This window comes from Orcinus orca, chromosome 7, assembly GCF_937001465.1.
Source record: "Orcinus orca chromosome 7, mOrcOrc1.1, whole genome shotgun sequence".
In the NCBI taxonomy this organism is placed as follows: Eukaryota; Metazoa; Chordata; class Mammalia; order Artiodactyla; family Delphinidae; genus Orcinus; species Orcinus orca.
Genome location: NC_064565.1, coordinates 109431531 through 109451094, shown reverse-complemented (window position 1 = coordinate 109451094; position 19564 = coordinate 109431531). Strand labels below are relative to the sequence as shown.

Genomic DNA, 19564 nt, shown 5'->3' with positions numbered 1-19564 from the left:
ATGTTCGCATTTTTCGCAATAATTAAAAAAACAATAAATACCTAGGGAAAAAAAATCAGTCTTTCGAAATCTGGCTTATATATATGCCAAACTTTAAGACAGGATAACGAAACAGCGTATTTACCATATTAAAATGTTATAAAATAGACAAAACTCAAAATCTACAATTTTCTGAATATGATCATTCCTGCTTTTTATTTCAATTATTTATATTCACTGGGCTTAAGATTTTAGAAATAATTTACAATACATATATTATAGCTGTCCCCCTCCCCCCAATCAGTAACATCAAGAACTTATAGGCATTTTTTTCTGAACCCATTTACTGTATAAAGACCTTCTTCCTATACTCCTATAAATACCTATTTATCCTTAAGGTCTAGCTTAAAAATCTACTATTTGAAAAAGCCTTCCCAGAGTGCATGATTTCAACAAACTAAGTTAGCACTTACCCAAACCACGATTATCATACCTGTCACAATGTAACGTAAATATTTTTGTTTATAAATCCATCACTTTAACACAATTTAAGAAAACAGGGACCATGTCCTTCTCATCCATTTATTCATTAGCTCTTTCCTTCTTCAGGTCCTCAGCAAGGCCTCTTCCCTGCCCAGCTCCCACCTCTCACTCCCACCTGTCTAAGCTCTGGCTAAATCCTCTTCATCTTTCAGACTCCAGCACAAGTATCACTTTTTCTGAGGCTTTCCCTAACAGCCTAATGGAAGGCAGGCTTCCCTTTACTCTCTCCTTTAGCGTTCTTTCATTTACAGCAGGGGTCCCCAACCCCCGGGCTGTGGACCGGTAGTGGTCCACGGCCTGTTAGGACCCGGGCCGCACAGAAGGAGGGCAGTGGGCGCGCGAGCGGAGCTTCAGCATCCGCCGCTCCCCGTCGCTCTCATTTCCACCTGAACAATCCCCCACTACCCCGTGGAAAAAACGTCTTCCACGAAACCGGCCCCTGGTGCCAAAAAGGTTGGGGACTGCTGACTTAACAGTACTGATCACAATGGCAATAGCATTTTAATGTGTACTTGTTTCTTAAATTTCACTCTCCCCCATAAGACCATAAGCTGCGTGGGTACAGGGATATTTTTCTTTTATTCACTCCCGGGAGAGTCAGTACCAAGTACCGTGCCCGATACAAAGTAGGGCCACTACGAATATTTTGTTGAATGAATTAATCCTATCTTTAGTACTCAGCTTTTAGCCAAGACTCAACACTTACTAAATGAATGTCAAACTGCCAAGAGCCACAAAATTAAAACACAAGTAAAATAAACACGACAGCTCACTGTATTTGACTGAACAAGTCAATGACAGTGCATATAATCTTCATTAGCCTGGAAATGGGTGAGAGATGACCCCAGTTTGCTACAGGGTCATGAACAGAGACGTGAGCCTCTCATTTCAGAGGGCAAAAGAAAGGATGGTTGGCAGTAGCACAATCAGCTGAAATAGCTGGCAAGTTAGTTCTTTGCAATTTTGGTCTTGTGGAAACTGCAGCCTTGATTAAATGCCTAAAGCCGATGGGCCACTTGCGGTGAGGTGGCTTTTGGGGACATGCCATCTCCACCCCGGTACCTAAACTTACAAATGCACGTCTATACCCACCCCCCCCCAACACATACAACATGCACCTAGTCATCTACAAAGCTCATTGTTTTTTATTTCTCACTTCCATTCCCATGTTCAATCTCACGTTGGAATCTTTATACTTTTATTTTTTTACTGCATCCACCATCTGAAACACTCTCTCCCTGTTCTTGGGCATATATCTCAAATTCCTTCTCCTTCATAAAATTATTTTTATAATCCTCTACTTCTTTAATAAGCCTTATTTCCCTCCTCCTCCATTAATCTGTCAATTCCTTAAGAGCAGGGCTTGTGGTGCATCTGCTATAACCGCTTACTACTGAGGTCAGTGCTGTGCACACACGACTCTCTACTTACTGACACGATAATACATTGTAAGTAAAAGAACAAGTTACGGTAGTTACATTTTTCCAAACTTGAGGCCAGAAGAAGTTCAATTTCAGTGTCAAATATGATCAAGAAGCTGGATAACAGACATTCATGCAGGAAAAGAAGGAAAGCTCTCTTGCAAATATATTTTCATAAAATTATCCCTCAAAGTGTCAATAACCAGCAAATGCTTCAACAAGTATTCCTAGAAGTGAAAAACACCCAACCTTTAAACAGAGTTCTGAAAGTAGTGGCACAATGTACTTGCTACACTTCTACTTGCTACTTAGTTGTGTGGCACTAGTGAGTATGGTAGGTTGATTACTGTTACTGGCCCTGACTGTATCCTTTTCTTCCACTGTTCCCTGCATCTGGAATCTCTTCTTCATTCTCTGCTTGTTGAAATCATATATTTATTTATTTCAAGGTTCAGCTCAAATATCTAAGAAGTATTTCTTGACCATCCTGACCAGTAGTGAATCTGTTCCTCTCAACTCCCAAACCACTTTCTTACAATGATGAAAAATGACTTCTAGGGAAGGGAGACTGGCATAGCTGGACTTGGTTTTGGAGTTAGAGAGACTCAAGCTCTTTTGTTTTTAGATCTGTGACAAGGTGAAGACATGTTTCTTTGTTGTCCCCTTTTGGTTGCTAAGTTGATTTCTCATTTACCCTTTCACTGAGGGTGTAGTTTTTTGGGGTTTGAGTTTCATGCAGGAGTCTCCTGTTATAGCTAATGCCTGCCTAAGAAGACATGTAATTATATCTCCTACCCCCGTACAGCCATTAAGAGAGAAAGTTCTAGGTCTCCAGTGTTTGGTAAAAGTCAATAGGGAGAAAAATAGCTTTTGTGCTTATCTCCTGGAATTCCTGCTCATGTTCATTTTTGACTTTTATGGAATCAATCCTTTTCATGTCTGCCCAACAAAAGAGGTGTTAACTTTATCCACTGTTCTTTTTAATTTAATTTAATTAATTTATTTTTGGCTGTGTTGGGTCTTCGCTGCTGCGTGCAGGCTTTCTCTAGTTGCGGCGAGTGGGGGCCCCTCCTCGTTGCGGTGTGCGGGCTTCTCATTGTGGTGGCTTCTCTTGTTGCAGAGCACGGGCTCTAGGCAGGCGGTTATCAGTAATTGTGGCTTGTGGGCTCAGTAGTTGTGGCTTGCGGGCTCTAGAGCGCAGGCTCAGTAGTGGTGACACACGGGCTTAGTTACTCCACAGCCTGTGGAATCTTCCCGGACCAGGTCTTGTACCCGTGTCCCCTGCACTGGCAGGCGGATTCTCAACCACTGAGCCACCAGGGAAGCCCTTATCCATTGTTTTTTAAATCATTTTTGTAGTTTCAATTATTCACAGGAATTACCTTGAGATATACATATAAAGATAGAATATAATTAATGACATCATTAGGATATTATAAAAGTCAGAAGACTTTCATGGGTAAAAAAAATTGTCACCAAACTCAGGATAAACCCTAGGAATTAAAGAAAAGAATCCTTCCTCCAAGTATTTTTTTTTTTGGAAGGACAGGAGAGAAGCAAGAATAGAACAGTTCAATATACCTACATCTAAGGAATTTCCCCTAATTGCCTTTCTCAAAACTCACTGCCTTGGTAGAAAGATACTGAAGATGTATGGAGAATACTGCACTTAAGTAAAATTCTATCCATTTCTGAAACAAAAAAAGGAAAAAAAAAGTTTGGGAACTAAAGGTTCCCAGCACTTGGTTTCATTGATGCATTTAATCTCATCAGATTTAGTATATCAGCTAAATACAATGGAAAAAGCAACACAACTGAAGGTTTTTTTTTTTTTTTTTTTGCGGTACGTGGGCCTCTCACTGTTGTGGCCTCTCCCGTTGCGGAGCACAGGCTCCGGACGCGCAGGCTCAGCGGCCATGGCTCACGGGCCTAGCCGCTCCGCGGCATGTGGGATCTACCCGGACCGGGGCACGAACCCATGTCCCCTGCATCGGCAGGTGGACTCCCAACCACTGCGCCACCAAGGAAGCCCAACTGAAGGTATTTTTAGCTGAACTACTTTATAGACACTACAAATTACAAAAACAGCTGTAACAAAACCAGCGCCTACCACTACCAGGACGAAGATCTGAAAGGAAGCAAGTGGGTTCTTACTACCTGCCAAGTCATTAATTGCTTTCCTTGCTCCAGAGCCGGGAAAACTTAGGTGCATATAAAGAAACATAATATGGAATATAGCTCACAGCACAATATGATGAAATAAAATCTTTTGATACACAAATATAGCTTTGGTTGACAGTTTATTAAATACACTACATTTGTACCTTATTCTGTAGTTTTTTAAATCATTCACACAAGGACTTAGTAAAAATGTACTTTATAGAAAACCATCTGCAAAACTAAAATAAAAATAAAAATGCACATTTTGCCCTCATCTTAAACTGCTGAAAATGTTAGGAATTATTTTATTGAAGGTGATCCTGAAACATGAGGTGACTTGAGTTTATTAAATCTGACACCAGACCATGACTTCAGTAGTGTTAATGTTGAAATGTGGATGCAAAAATGTCTATTAACTAAACTGTTTAATCTAACAGTGTTTGAGAAACAGGACAATATAAAGTATTATTTTTCCTTTACAGACACTTCTCTAAATCCATTTTCTGTACACTTTTTTCTCTCCCATTCATAGAATTAGCTATGCAGATTGATGAGGCAAAAACAAAACAAAACAAAACAACAAACAAACTAGGTCCTATTTACAAAACATGCAAAGGGAGAATTTTAAGTAGGTGTTATGGCAGAACTGGTTAAAACTAAATACAGTCGAGTGACAGGACATACCTTTACTTCTGCAAATATAAGTCTTTCCCCCATCCTTTCTGGGAGAAATACATTTTCAGGGTGGGGACTGTAAAACGGCATACAATGCAAAGACAGAAATAAAGAGGTTTGCAAATTCTTTATATTTCCAGCTGTTGAGACAATATTTTTGAGAGTTGAGGTTACCTCTAGCGGCGAAACCAGAGCCAGCTATTAAGCAGCCAGAATGCTACAGTAATTGAATACATGACCATTTCTCTTTTAGCACGTTCTTTGTTCTCCTCTTCCAGAAGTTGTAGACGTCTATTTAGTTTGATTATCTAAGTAAAAAACAACATCAAAAAATGAATAGAAGCTTTAATGCATGATGCAATCAGATTCTTACAAAGTAGTTTAATTTGTAAAAAGAATTATTACAAACATGAAGAGTTTCATTTGGAGCAAAATAAAGAAAGCTATATATAGAAAAAATGTTACCCACGACAGCTTAAATTCACTTAAATTCTCTTCTCTTATGAGCTTCTGTCACTCAGCTTCAGTTTTTCACCTTTAACCTGCTTTAACTGTTTTATGCCTTCTCTGAGTTACTAAAAGGATCCCAATAATTAACCTACTATAGTGGGCCCTGTGACCTGCCACCCTTCAGGACTAAAAGACTAATTCTCTACCTGTTAGGAGTGTCACTGGTTGACAGCACTGTCCTCGGCTGTTGATCCCTACTGTGAATAGCTCTGGGCTGAACAACTGTCTTGCCCAAGTTCATGCTCCCTTGTGAAGGCAGCATGAATCCACCGACTGGTCTGTGATGGGGTTAAAAGGCCCAGGCCGCTTGCTCCAACTGTGAAGGGTCATCTCAGCTTCAGAGCAATTTATGGATGCACTGGTTTGCTTAAAATGTTAGGATTCTTTGTTATTGGCTAGAATTACATCAATCCATTTTGGTAATACTGCTTTATGCTGATCAAAACATGTAAATAGTGGTTTAATATGTCTTTAATCAAAATGGGAAAGTCAATTATGGTTTAATAAATAGTTTGATAGATAAAATATTTTAATCCATGGGTTCCACTGGACAGAAAATGATAAAATGTTAGGAACTACCACTTTAAATATTATATGAATATAATTTAGGATTATATGATAGTTGGTACATTAAATACCTGTCGTCTTAATGAAGCTGCATCTACAACAGTCATGTCATCTGAGGTTCCTTCAATCGTTGTATCTATATGTGAAATGCCATACCTAGCAGATAAGAAATAAAAATATGATTTAATATTAGAATAGAACTAAAAGTACCTGGCAAGTCAAATCATGTAATATATTGTGTAATGCTCAGAGAACTGTTAAAAAGACTGGTATTTAACAGTACAAATTACTAAAATATTTACCAATCTGAACGGGTACTAACAAAGGAAAGGAAAGAGCTTAGCGTAACAACTACCTACAATACTAGGAAGGTGTCCTGAAAGTTTGAGAAAGAGAAGAAACCCTGACGAAAGATATAAATAAGGAGACACTTTTCAACTCAGAGGGATGGGCAGTGTTAAAAAGGATACCTGGCTGAAAAGATTTGAGAGCTGCTGTGCTAGCATATAACGAAATACAATTCTCCCACCATCTGATGTCTGTATGTGGTTCCTCAGAAGTCCCTGCTGAGACTCATGGCAGGGAACACAAAGTAAACAAACTCCAGCTGAAAAAGGAAGACTCTGATCATGTTTTATTTCTCCTACTCTTCTCAGTGCCTCTTCTCTTGCCATTTCCACTCTTCACTTCTTATTTCCAATTACTTATTCTCTACTGTGTCTCCATAGAAGCAATTATAAAATCACCTGAATACATCCTGTCACTACATTCAGATCCAGAATTTAAATACTATAATTAAGAAGCGGTGTATAAAATAATACTGGAAAGCCACTAAGACAAACCTTAGAGAAACATTAAAAAGTATTTCTTGTTCAAATGCAGTTACTTCTAAAGGCGCACCGATTTTTAAATGCATGACAATAAACTTCTGAGATACAAATGCACACAAATGCTATTATTCCTCTTTGCCCAGATTTCCACTTTTAAAATATATTTTAATTAAGATACAATTCACATACCATATAATTCACCTCGTATATTTATATCCTTACTATTTGAATCCTGTATGGTTATTTCAGTAAAATGGCACATTAACTTTTCCAAATGAGTGGATCATAAATAAACTGAATTTAAAAGTTACTCCTATGTAATCTACAGAGTTGGCACATAGAGCATAATATTGATATTTTTAATATTTCAAGCAAGTCCCTATTACAAAAAGCATATTACCACACAAACATGTATGAAGAGAATTATATTTTTCCTCCAGACACGTTAAAGACAAGTCTATTCAGAAAATCCTTTTGTTACAAATGCCACTGAAAATAATTCAAAAATACTTTAATAAATAACATAAAACAATTTTTAATTGTATAATCCTGCAGTGTCATCATTCTGAACGCTGATTTTAATTACACAGGTTGCAGTTTCAATGATAGATGGTATGTACTGACTTTAGATAATCTAGAACAATCTCTAAATGTTCTTTTTAGGGCTAAATTAACTTACTTTCTCCTAATCTGCCCCTTCCTTCATGGGAACACAGCAAATATACTGGAATACCAAGAGTAACGGCATCAGATAGAGAAGTTAGCTACTAAGTTAGTAGGTGCTAAGAACTATGGCTTTACAAACATCTGAGTTAATTATTCCTTTGAACATTAAGCAGAATTCTTAAACAATTAGTGGAAAACATAAGGGTTGAAGATTCCTCTTCTCTACACTTTATCCTCAAAATAAAACTCTTCTATTTCTGTGAGGTCATACATGAGATAAATAATTGGGAAAAAAACAACAAACAGTAGAAGCAATTGCTTCAAAGGTAAAGGGACCCAGACTGAAGAGAGAGAATGAAGTATAACTGAAAGGGACTCCCCACAATTTAGATCCTGAACTAACTAAGGTTTTAAATATCTGTAAAAGAAATCTTCATTTGCTAAGAAAGCTAAGGATATGACAAAAGACTTTACTTGTGTAATTTGACTTAAAACTAAAACCTGTATTGATCAGAGCTAAAAACTCTGTAAGAAATCTAAGTCAGATCACTGCCTGAAAATACTTTCACAGAAAAATAAAAGGATCACAAACTTACGAGAAATACACAAGGAAAAACTTAAAACGGACTGAGTTAATATTGTAAAAAGAAACAAGTCAGCGGAGTGGAAAGGGACCCCTAAGGACACACTTTTCAATTTTCTAACCTAAATTCAGTATTAATGAGAAAACAGTATTTCCCTCTTTTCTTGCCTAAAAATGAACGTGCCAGCTTGCTTCCTCTCATCATAGAAATAATGCTGCCAGTTTTTTTTGTTTGTTTTTTTCTTTTGCGGTACGTGGGCCTCTCACTGTTGTGGCCTCTCCCATTGCGGAGCACAGGCTCCGGACGCACAGGCTCAGCGGCCATGGCTCACGGGCCCAGCCGCTCCGCGGCATGTGGGATCTTCCCGGATCGGGGCACGAACCCATGTCCCCTGCATCGGCAGGCGGACACTCAACCACTGCGCCACCAGGGAAGCCCCTGCTGACAGTTTTAAATCTACTGCTACAGATAATCAATTTCTGCTTAAAATAAATAAAACTGGCTCTGAAAAAATTACAGAAATGCTATCTGTAAATACTAACCAATTTTTTTTTTTTTTTTTAACCCAAGAAGTTGGGAAATGAGATTTTGGCACCTGAGAACCTCAAAGTATTCGTATGTGCCATTCTATCTGTCCTTGTGCATGACAGGAAGAAATAACTACTCAGGCTAAGCATATCTGAAAGTGTGAAAGGGACAAAAATAAGAGAGAAAAGCTTAATCAACGGATGACAAAAATTCTTTAAATTCTCTTTCTAAACATTTAACTTCTCAGGTTACCAATGCTGATTTCCCCCAATTTAAGATGATGCTTTACAGACACATTTATCTACACACTGGAAGTGACATTACAGACAATTAACAACTGAAAAGGAAATGCTGGACAGAACCTCAGGCAACAATTAAAATGATGCACATAAAACAAGGTTTAAGATTATTTTTTTCTGTGTTTTAGTATGACCGCCAATAAGCTATTAAAACCATGTTTAAATACCCTGTCTCTGATGTTCCCATGATAATGTATCATAACTGCTTTTCTTTATACTCTTTTGGCCAAATGTCATGAATGATTAGACTCACTGTTCTCAGAGAAAAACAGGATGTACTCAGAGAAAAGCTGTAGAGATTCAAGCTATAATATAAAGGCGTGGCTGCTACATGCATTACGTCCTGCAAACTACACGTTCAGTCAACTCTCTACCCTGGTAATTACAAAGTCTCAAAGTTTACCTGGCGTTGTCATGATGAGGGTTAGAGGTGGCGGCAGCAGACCCACCACGCAACACAGGTCTAAGGCGGGTTTTTGCGGGAGAAGGCACAAGACAGAATCAGGAACCAGAGAGTAACAAGATAAAAGCAAAAATAAGACAAAAATAAGACAAATAAATGTCAAATATGTTTGTATGTTTCAATACAATATATTTCAAACACTTCAAGTATCTTTGTCTCACTGTCCTCCACTTTATGATTTTCATAAGTTTAGTATCTTACAATGTGTTAAAAAACAAAGGGAACCTACGTTTTTCATAGCACCAGCATATAATTTTTTTGGTGCTTATATTTTGATTTATGAAATTCAAGACAGAGGACAACTCTGTTCAAAATGTATACTTTCTCTCTTCTAGTTGGAAAAAAAAATCACCAGCAACTTTAGAAGCATGTCAAGAACTGGTTAGTAGCACCTGCATCATCATGGTTGCTCATCTGATATCAAAGCTCTATCTCAAAAATTTCAAGAAACTCCCATTTCTCACAATTCCTTGCCTCCCACCTCATTAATTTTGCTTAGTGCCTGATACCTTAATATAGTTGTGTCTCATTCAAACCCTCAGCTCTCAAGAGCAAAACTGTAAGCCTCAGCTCTGGAGCTAAGATCAGGGACATGCTCTGAGGGGCATACTGCAGCACATTACAGGAAGTGCAATCAAATATGTGAGTCTGACCTTGAGACAACCAGAAGCGACATACAGGACTGCTGGAAATGAAGATTAAGGTGCACTGGATTTTCACCGAGTACATACTTTGATTCTAGAGGACAATTAGTTCTCTACCTAGGTAAGCAGTAACCTTTCCAATAAATTTTATTTTATTTTTTTAAATCAGAAAACAAAAGCTCTATGTGGTCACTGGTCAATTCCCCAAAAAGTAATCAGCAATATTTATAACCAGAGAAAGGAGACTGGGGTATAGAACCCATATAAGGATTTGAAGAATTATTACATTCTATTTTGAATGTCTCCTACTCTACAGACAGATCAGGTTTTGTCTGAATTTAAGTATCAAGACAATTCTTACAGTAAACACTTAGTACCAAATGCACTATTTTTTTTCTGCAAGTTGGCACAGCTGTAGAATTTTGGTTACAATACAAATCACTATTTTATGTCAGGTCAGTTTATACAAGAAAATTTTAATGTTTAGCTTGTATGTTTCCTAAAGGCACTACTGGTGCTTAAAGAAAATTTCCAGAGCCTACAGGATAAGAGACTTTTGGGTCAGATGTTAGACTTCTATTTTGTTGGCTAAAGAACAGTGAAAAATTACATATGCTTGAGACAAGTTTTCAACTCATCCCATCCTACTAATTAATTTATTCTGTGACATTAGGAAAACTTACTTAACTACAATCCTACACTACATTAACATAGGAAAGGTTAAAAATGAAGCCACCGCTTTGTCACCTAAAGCTTTTTCTAAAAAAATCATACATTGCTCAAAAGGAGCTGCCATATTCAACATATTCCACCACAGAGATTCCCCTTTTATGATGCAGAGCCAGAAAATAACACAGTTACCTTTCACAACGTATTTCATTTTGTCTTCTCACACTGGCAATTGACACATATAATATAAAAGTAAATTAGAGAGGTATTTGGCAAAGTTAGAAACGTCAAGTACCACTTTCTACTCTAACTATGACTTAATACATTAAAAAATCTTTTTAAGTTTGAAAATATGTTTTGTAATTAAAGTGGCAAAAGGGAATGAGATTCAAGGCTCTACAAGTTCCCGCATTAACTTGTATACTGACATTTTTGAGTAAATAAATGGTCTGACTTAGTAGAATATGTTTCTTTGCTAAAAAAAAAAAGGAAACTTCTACAGTAAGTAAACAGTTTGGATGTATCAGGAATTATATGAATATTTTAAAAATTAAAAATTTAAATTTAAAAATGATAAATAACAAACACTGTTTCAACTGCAACTTTGCATTTCTAGGTCTTCCAAATAATATATTTATATGGATACCTGCAAAAAATATAAATTATTTACATACTGGTTTCTCATTCTGTTCATTCAAAGCTAGTATAATCTGTTAAAGAAATAATCAACCCCCCCTTTTTGGGTCATGCCACGCAGCATGTGGGATCTTAGTTCCCTGACCAGGGATCGAATCCTCGCCCCCTGCAGTGGAAGCGTGGAGTCTTAACCACTGGACCGCCAGGGAAGTCCCTCAAGCTCCTTCTAAAAGTAAAACTTAAGCATGCTGAACATGACTAATCTGTCAATACTTAAATCATGTTCTTTCATAGGGACTAAGTTTCTTTTTAAAAACGTTAATATTTTGCATTGGCGAGTGAGATACGGAGCTCTAGCAGGGTCAGAAGACATGAGCATCTCATAACCAGCAAGGGCTAAACAGCATTTTAAATCCAAAGAACACACCTGGTGCTTGTCCCAGGTGTTTTGGTAAATTTTTGACACCTCAGTTTTCCAAATGCACAGCACTGACCTATGTAAATAAACTTTTCTAATGTATACCTAGGATTTAACTTTGTTTTCAGATGAACTTGGTTTTAGATCATGTAAGTGCTCAAGATGAGAAAACAAAAATACATAAACCTTTCAACAGTGTCCCTCAAAGTATAAACTAAAAATAGTTCCCATGCCAAACAACTGTGAAAATGCATTATTTTATGATAATAAAACAGGCAGACAGGTTTTTTTCTTTCATTCTGCCAAATAGTTCTAACTTAATTTAACTATACCTAATGTGATGGCTTAAGACCAAAGATAAGATATTGCATTAGCGTAACAGCCAGGAATAAAAAGCAGAAAGGAAAAAAAATGATGTACAGAGCAAGGAACATAAAAGCACTTAAAACTTTATAAGCAGTATTATTTTATAGTCATGCAAATAGAACATTATCCAAATTTCACATTCTTATTTCTTATATCTGGTAAGTCATGCTAGACAGTTCTCGTAGTAGAAATAAAAATTGATTTGGCACTTACAACTCTGATTAAATCCTGCTGAACATCTGATCATAAGAGATTTCAGTGCAACAGGGAAAAAAAAACTTTCAAAATTGAAAGCATCCAATAACACTAATGAGAATCTAATCCTCCAGGCTCCAAGGTGTGTATCCAGGAGCAAAGAATTATTAATACAACTACTTTATGAATTTTAAAAATCTCATTTAAGTGAATAAGAAAAGATACTTCCTTCCCAAAAAAGGGAATTTTCGTTATCAATTTATTACAATTAAAAAAAATCACTTAAAGCTCAAAATAGTTTTTTTATAAATAAAAGAATACAAAGTAAATTTTATAATTAGTAAGATTTTTGTACTTGTGAGCTTGAGGCAAAATTTTTCCATTAAGGAGTAAAAAAATCCAACTATGTTTCCATATACTGCACTGAACTGTCTATATGTAGGGGGATGGGACAAATAATTTTAACATACTGGGGCTTTGTCATCTAGCTTTTAATCTATATAGGATTTATAAACATCTTTCTCATTCAGATATTTTCACTAAAATAGCATTTGATATGATGTAATTTGACCTAATAATCCAGTCTCTTCTAAGGACCTATTTTAATTAAAAAGTTAAAGAGGATACCTGGTGAAGAATAAATCTATGTTAAGGAGGGAGGAGAAAACAGGGCTTTGGAAATATTAGTCAGGTGCCAGGTACTTTATATTCAATATCTTTTTAAGGATCTCCCATGACACTAAATAAAGAATTTGAGTCCATTATCCCTATATCTTAAATAAAAGCAGGAGGGGGGGAAGATTCCTCATAAGAATCCAGAAAACTAGGTTAATATTAGTATTACCCTTCTTTTTTAAAAATAGATGAACAAAATGAGGCCCAGAGAAGCTAAGCAATTCGCCCAAGGCCATCATGTAGCTATAGCTGTTCAGTGGGGTGGATCAAGATTAAATCTGACCCCCTCCCTTGATCCATGTTTTTTTCTTCTGAACCATGATGCTTCTTACAGGCTCCAAATATCCTAAGATAGTCCTTGAAGCTTCAAAGAGATAAGAGGGACTCTAAACCTTTGGGGAGGGATATATATATATATATATATATATATATATACACACCCCCACACATGCATACACACCTATACATGAATACATATGTCCATAGATGTATATATAATTTTCCCCCTGCCATGAGTTTTCTCTTTTATGCTCTTTCTGGTACAGCTTTAAGTCCTTGGACCCACACGTATGGGAGCCCTGGGAAGGGTCAGAAACACTAGTCGAGCAGCAGGAGGTGAAACACCTGGGGCTTATGTGAGGGTCAAAAGCACTTAATAAAAAGTTTGTTCAGAGCAAGTCATAAGACATATCAGTTCCTAAAGTAACAAAAAAGGTTTACTGAAGGGCCAGCTGAATTTATTGGGAATTCTTCAAAATGCAAAATTACCAGTCTAAAAAAATGATCATGAAAATTCAAACACTGACTCACAGAGTTACTACATAAAATGTTTAGAGTTGAAGTGAAACTGACTGTACCTTCCTCATACTATGCCAAAAAAGCTCCCAAATTCCATCTTTTTAAAACACCATCTAGTAATGAAGCAAGGAGAAAAAAGTATTTGAAATAATGGCAAAAAATTTATTTGAATGAACAAAGTCTAAGTATACACTACTAATGATTTTACTTGGAGATACACTATCCATACTGAAAAAAAATCAGCATTAAAAAGACAACAGCACCTGGGATTTTCAGTACAGGTGTGGAAATCCCTAGTTAAGAGGAAAGAAAAAAATCATCCTGGCAACTACACTGATATCATCTTCTCAGATTTGCTTCCTAATCCAACCACATTAGTAACATAAATGAGTGAATCAAAAGACTTACTGAAGAAAATGAGTACAGTTCAGTCCAACATCACACACTCAATCCAAAAGTACCCCTCAGCATATCCAAAAATGGAATCAGGTACTTAAAAACAGGTCAACAAAGTCTTGGGAAAAAAACCAGTATACTTCCTGTGTATAATTAGTTATTAACTGAATTCCCTCCCTGACTGAAGAGAAGCTAACAGAACCTTGTGAAATGTGAATTTTGGACAATAATTTCAAATTAAAAGAAAGCAAAGCAAGCTGTTTTAAACCGCTGCATCTGAGAAAGAGACAAAGGTGCGAACATAAAAGGAAGACACCACAGTCCACTCATGAGGAGCCAAAAGACAGGAGGTAAAGTTGGCGCGAATCACAGGGCCGATCACCTGCGGCTTTCATCCAGCACATCCAGGATCTGCTGGCAAGCCCTACGAGTGGAAGACTGGATAAGCGACAAAATGCCACGAGCGGAGGAAGGATTAGCTCCATCTTCAGGTAGCATACGGGGAGGACAAACCCGAACCTGTTGTGGCGATGGTGTCACACTGTTTACACAAGCACAGCAAATGAAGAGAAAAACACTCAAGTCAGATTTGTATAAAACTTCAGCTCAGCAGTTTCCCCAAAATTTTAAGAATTATTAAAATTCTTAATTTTATAATTATTTAATTTAATAATTATTAAAATTATTAAAATTTTAAGAATTTCCCCAAAATTTTAAGAATTATCGTTTTCTTGCCCATTTTTCCCACCCTTCATTTTCCCCCAAAAGAGTCAAGCCAAAGAAGTTAATAAACATTAAATTGCTTTAAAAAACAGGCTACCATGCAGTATCTGTAACTGTGGCTTTAAACATCAAATTGAACAAACTGAATATGAAAGAACAACTTTAAGAGGGAAGAGAACTACGGCAAGGAGTATATTCAACCCCCAGCTTCGGAGAAGCGGCATTCTTTGCTTTGTGTGTATATTCCAATTCAGTAAACCAAGCCTCTAACAAACAACACTGCACTGCAACTTATGGATGGGCAGAACAGTCAGATAGAGAATTCTGGTATATAGGCGTCAAGGTTTACACACATGAATCCAACGTGATTCCATGAAAATGCCATTTCAAATACTTCACAAAGACAATGAAGCAATCTGAGTTTATGATGAGTAAATTTAAAGATGAATTAAAGTTTCAGAAAGCTAACAAAAGCATTTTGATTACTTAATTACATTAAAGCATATGTTCCCTAGCTAAATGACTAAAACATATAACTACTCCCAATTCTGTGAATACAATGAAAAGGTAAGGATGGATGTTAAACAGCTATTTCTGGGTTGCTCAGTGACAGTGATCGTAACCATTCTTTCACACGTGAGTTGCGATTCACAATTTCTTTGGCTCCCCTGACAGCACCTCCTAAAAGCTGAGAGCATTTGAATGAAGCAATTTTACAATTCTAACCTGAACTCTTTACTTTCAGAGGCCTGTCTAATGTTAGAGCATGATCAGCCATATGAGGTATCTAACTGATATATGGACTTGGCATCTGGTTTGTTGTAAGAGGTTTTGTTACAAGAGGACTATGGGAAGTGGGCTCAATATTTTTTCTCAGTGTCAGGGCAAGAACGCCTTAGACTAAACCTCATCCTTTTGTATTCTGCACAAAAGGGTGAAAGTGGAGCAGACAGTGAACAACTGAAAAGATAAAAGATTTTATTTTGATTTGTGTAAATCTTTTCTAACTTAACATGTATTTGTTTGGGAACCACAAAATAAGTGCAATAATGTTTGAAGGGGTAACTGTCGTCTAATATTATTCCCAGAGTCCCAGAAAATTAAAAACAAAATCTTCTCCACAATTTTGTGAATAACTTTCAATGTCTTGATGATCCAAAGTGAGAAGTACAATAAACATGAAAACCATGTTTTCCAAAGACTACTTAAAAGACAAAGATTTAAGCCAAATCTTGGCATACTGAGAAATTAATCTGTCAGGGCTGATTCACCATAGGAATTAGGCCTAATCGTGTCAAGATAAATGCAATTTTTCAGACGCAGGCTCATGGATGGTTACCTTAAACATCTGTCCACAGACTAGGAATCTTCTGTAATATATATAACGTATCAACAACAGTGTGTGTGTGTGTATATATATATATATATATATATATATATATATATATATATAGCTTATCAACTGACCCACGGTACTTGGCAAAACCCACCCTGCGTATCCAAGAAGAGTAAAAGAATCAGTATATCTGGGACTCAAAGTCTAGGTACTAGCCTTGCACTCATAATTCTCTTTAGGCAGCATGGAGAAAACCTGAAGCTCTTGCTCTTTGTGAGAAACCAGACTGAATTCATGTTAGAAAAGTGTCACCAGAGGCAGGAATGGAGTGGCCAGTTCTGCGTCAACATAAACAGGCAATCCATCTTACACTCTTCTTGATAGCAGTGTCAACATACCTGGATAAATTTATACTTAAGCAAGTTTTAAAACACTAATCAGTACAATATCTATTGATATAATTAAAGCATTTGTCTTCGTATTTTGGGGCTAAATTGAACACTTCACATATCACTTTGTACTAGTAAATAAATTAGCTACATACATATTAAAGTGTATAATGATCAATATTTAGAATTATAATCTTACAGCAAAAACGCCGACAAACTGAATCCAAATCCATGAAAAAAGTTTGATGCATTTTTGCCCATTAAAATTTAAAAGGGAAGAAGGCTTCCTTTTTTTTTTTTTTTTTTTTTTGCGGTATGCAGGCCTCCCGGCAGGCTCAGCGGCCACGGCTCACAGGCCCAGCCGCCCCGCAGCATGTGGGATCTTCCCGGACCGGGGCATGAACCTGTGTCCCCTGCATCGGCAGGCGGACTCTCAACCACTGCGCCACCGGGGAAGCCCAGAAGGCTTCCTTTGATAGAACTCATTTTGTCAGAAATAAGCAGTAGGAATTGTTTATTTAAGTTCTAAAAGTACAAGTTTTTCCTGTCCCTGCACAGGAAATCAGGTAATCTAGAATAAATTATTTTCAGATTAATTGCAAGGAATTCTTAACATGGAATGCACAGAAGACTGAGTTTTAAAAACAGTCTATAAGATCACTTTCAATTCTAAGATTCTATCATCACATAAAACTGGAATATGGTATTAAATGGAAAAAAATCCTACATGGTCTGTAATTGTAACTTAATAAGAAAACATGTTTATGAAGAAAGATAAAAATTAAATTAAGTCTTCATTAATACTAGTAAAGATATTTCATCAAACACTAATATCAAAAACATATTTGGACTTCAGGTTGTTTCTGAAAAGAAATTAGTTTCAAAGATTAGTAAGAAATCTGACTTTTCATTAATGTACATGGCAATCTTTCATAAACAGCAAAAACAGAGTAGGAAGCATTTTATACAACACTTTAGGCAGTGTACATATAGATTAAATGCCCTTGATTGTTAATATTTATTTCTATCTACAGATGAACTGAATGATTAAATCGTAAGATGACCACAGTTCACCCGAATTAGAAGAAACAGTCTAGCAATTCTTTCTTCTTCAAGCTTTAAGCAGTCTTGCAAGTCTCTTTACAAATAAAAAAATTTAAACTCAGCCATAAAAAGGAACGAAACTGGGTCATTTGTAGAGATGTGGATGGATCTAGAGACTGTCATACAGAGTGAAGTAAGTCAGAAAGAGAAAAACAAATATAGCATATTAACGCATATATGTGGAACCTAGAAAAATGGTACAGATGAACCGGTTTGCAGGGCAGAAATTGAGACACAGACGTAGAGAACAAACGTATGGACACCACGCGGGGAAAGCGGCAGGGGTGGTGGTGGTGGTGTGATGAATTGGGAGATTGGGATTGACATGTATACACTGATGTGTATAAAATGGATGACTAATAAGAACCTGCAGTATAAAAAAATAAATAAAATAAAATTCAAAAAAAAATTTAAGATCGAAAAAGAATAAGCCCCATTTTAGCAACTGGTCTGACGCTAGCTGGGATGTCCAGCACTGGCATCAACTGTGACAGGAAACAGTTCAGAGTTGAGTTTCGTCTCTGTCCACGCATCCACCCAACCAAAGTGGACTGACTTTTTGGCTTTTTTGTTTGTTTGTTTTGACGCATGAACTACTGTGAAAAAGTAAACATATTGCGAAGGCACTGAGATTATTTAAGCAGAAGGTATGATATTAGTAATTTAGTAAAAATGCATGTTGATGATAAATTGATCCTAGTAATGTTATAAAACAGCAAAATCTGTTTTATCTCTCTTTCATAAAAGATAAGGACATTTTCGGGCTTCCCTGGTGGAGCAGTGGTTGAGAGCCCGCCTGCCGGTGCAGGGGACGCGGGTTCGAGCCCCGGTCCGGGAAGATCCCACATGCCGCGGAGCGGCTGGGCCCGTGAGCCATGGCCGCTGAGCCTGCACGTCCGGAACCGCCTGTGCTCCGCAATGGGAGAGGCCCATGTATCGCAAAAAAAAAAAAAAAAAAAGGTAAGGACATTTTGAAGAAAGCACTTACATTTACCATGCTATTTCATTAGTAATAGCTCTCTCTCATGCTTACAGGAAATCTTACTACACAACTGCTGAGTAAACAACACTAGCCAATGTCAGAACTCAAACTTAAAAGATTTACTTGGCATAACTATGTCATTATTACAAGGTAAGTCCAAAGTCAAACACCTCTTTCTGCGTGGGTTGTCATAGGAACAGTGTTTCTCAAACTGTGAGGATTATCTCTTTGGTGAGGGTCCAGCCTCTTCCAAAAATACAGTAAAGGTAAAACAGTAAAATGGGGGAGAAAAAATTCTCACTGAAACACAAATTCTGTACCATTATGGTACAAATTCTGTACCATAAAATTTCTTTTGAAATTTTAAATAGAGAGAAAGCTTTAATTTGTTGCCACTAAGGTAACTGACTAGTTCTTAGAAGCATAACAAGAGAATGAGAACAGGAGAAAAATCATTGGTTGCCAGAGTGGCTTCTGATACTTAAGAACTACATTAGCTGATGAATCTTATACTGCACGCCAAAGTGCCCCCTCCCCTTAGGAGGCCAGTCATTCCCACACCTAGTTCTAGCACATGTACAGAAAGAGTGGGTTTAATGATCTCAAAATATTCTTCCAAAGCATAATCTATGGAATTAAAAAAAAAACTTAATGACAAACTACACTCAGACTCTTTGTCCTTCTGGGTGAAAATGAACAAGAAAAGATAGTATGCTAAAATTTTCAAAAAGATTGGGATCACTGAACCTCGTTCAACTGAATCTATAGAGGACTAATGTGCCAACCAGAGCAAAATGAAGGAAATGTAAAAGGATGCTTGGTGTAAACTATTCCCTTTTACTTTCACCCTTACACCCAAAATCATACATAACTTCCTTGGTCTAGTTATTTCTTTTCTTGACAAAGTGTTATGATGACAGCTTGAGAAATCCTGAAACAGAGGTACTAAAAAGCCAAACAGTAAAAGAATTAGGGCATTACATGCCAATTACCTGGTGAAATATTAGT

At 36.9% G+C, this 19564-nt stretch overlaps 1 protein-coding gene across 17 annotated transcripts in view; it reads right to left on the bottom strand.

Annotated features, from left to right (window-relative positions):
- Positions 1-4226: 4226 nt before the first annotated feature.
- The window catches only part of MFF (mitochondrial fission factor), a 34721-nt gene continuing 19383 nt past the window's right edge, over positions 4227-19564 (bottom strand). For 8 of the 17 annotated variants that reach the window (XM_033426248.2, XM_033426244.2, XM_033426285.2 and 5 more), the window contains 5 exons: positions 14405-14563; positions 10731-10763; positions 9166-9225; positions 5927-6011; positions 4227-5086 (listed from right to left, as the gene is read on the bottom strand). In XM_033426248.2, coding sequence (XP_033282139.1) covers positions 4955-5086; positions 5927-6011; positions 9166-9225; positions 10731-10763; positions 14405-14563 — 469 coding nt within the window. In that variant the 3' untranslated portion in view covers positions 4227-4954. The remainder of the gene's footprint in view (positions 5087-5926; positions 6012-9165; positions 9226-10730; positions 10764-14404; positions 14564-19564) is intronic. The other 9 variants (XM_004262623.3, XM_033426292.2, XM_004262625.2 and 6 more) reach the window with 5 other exon arrangements.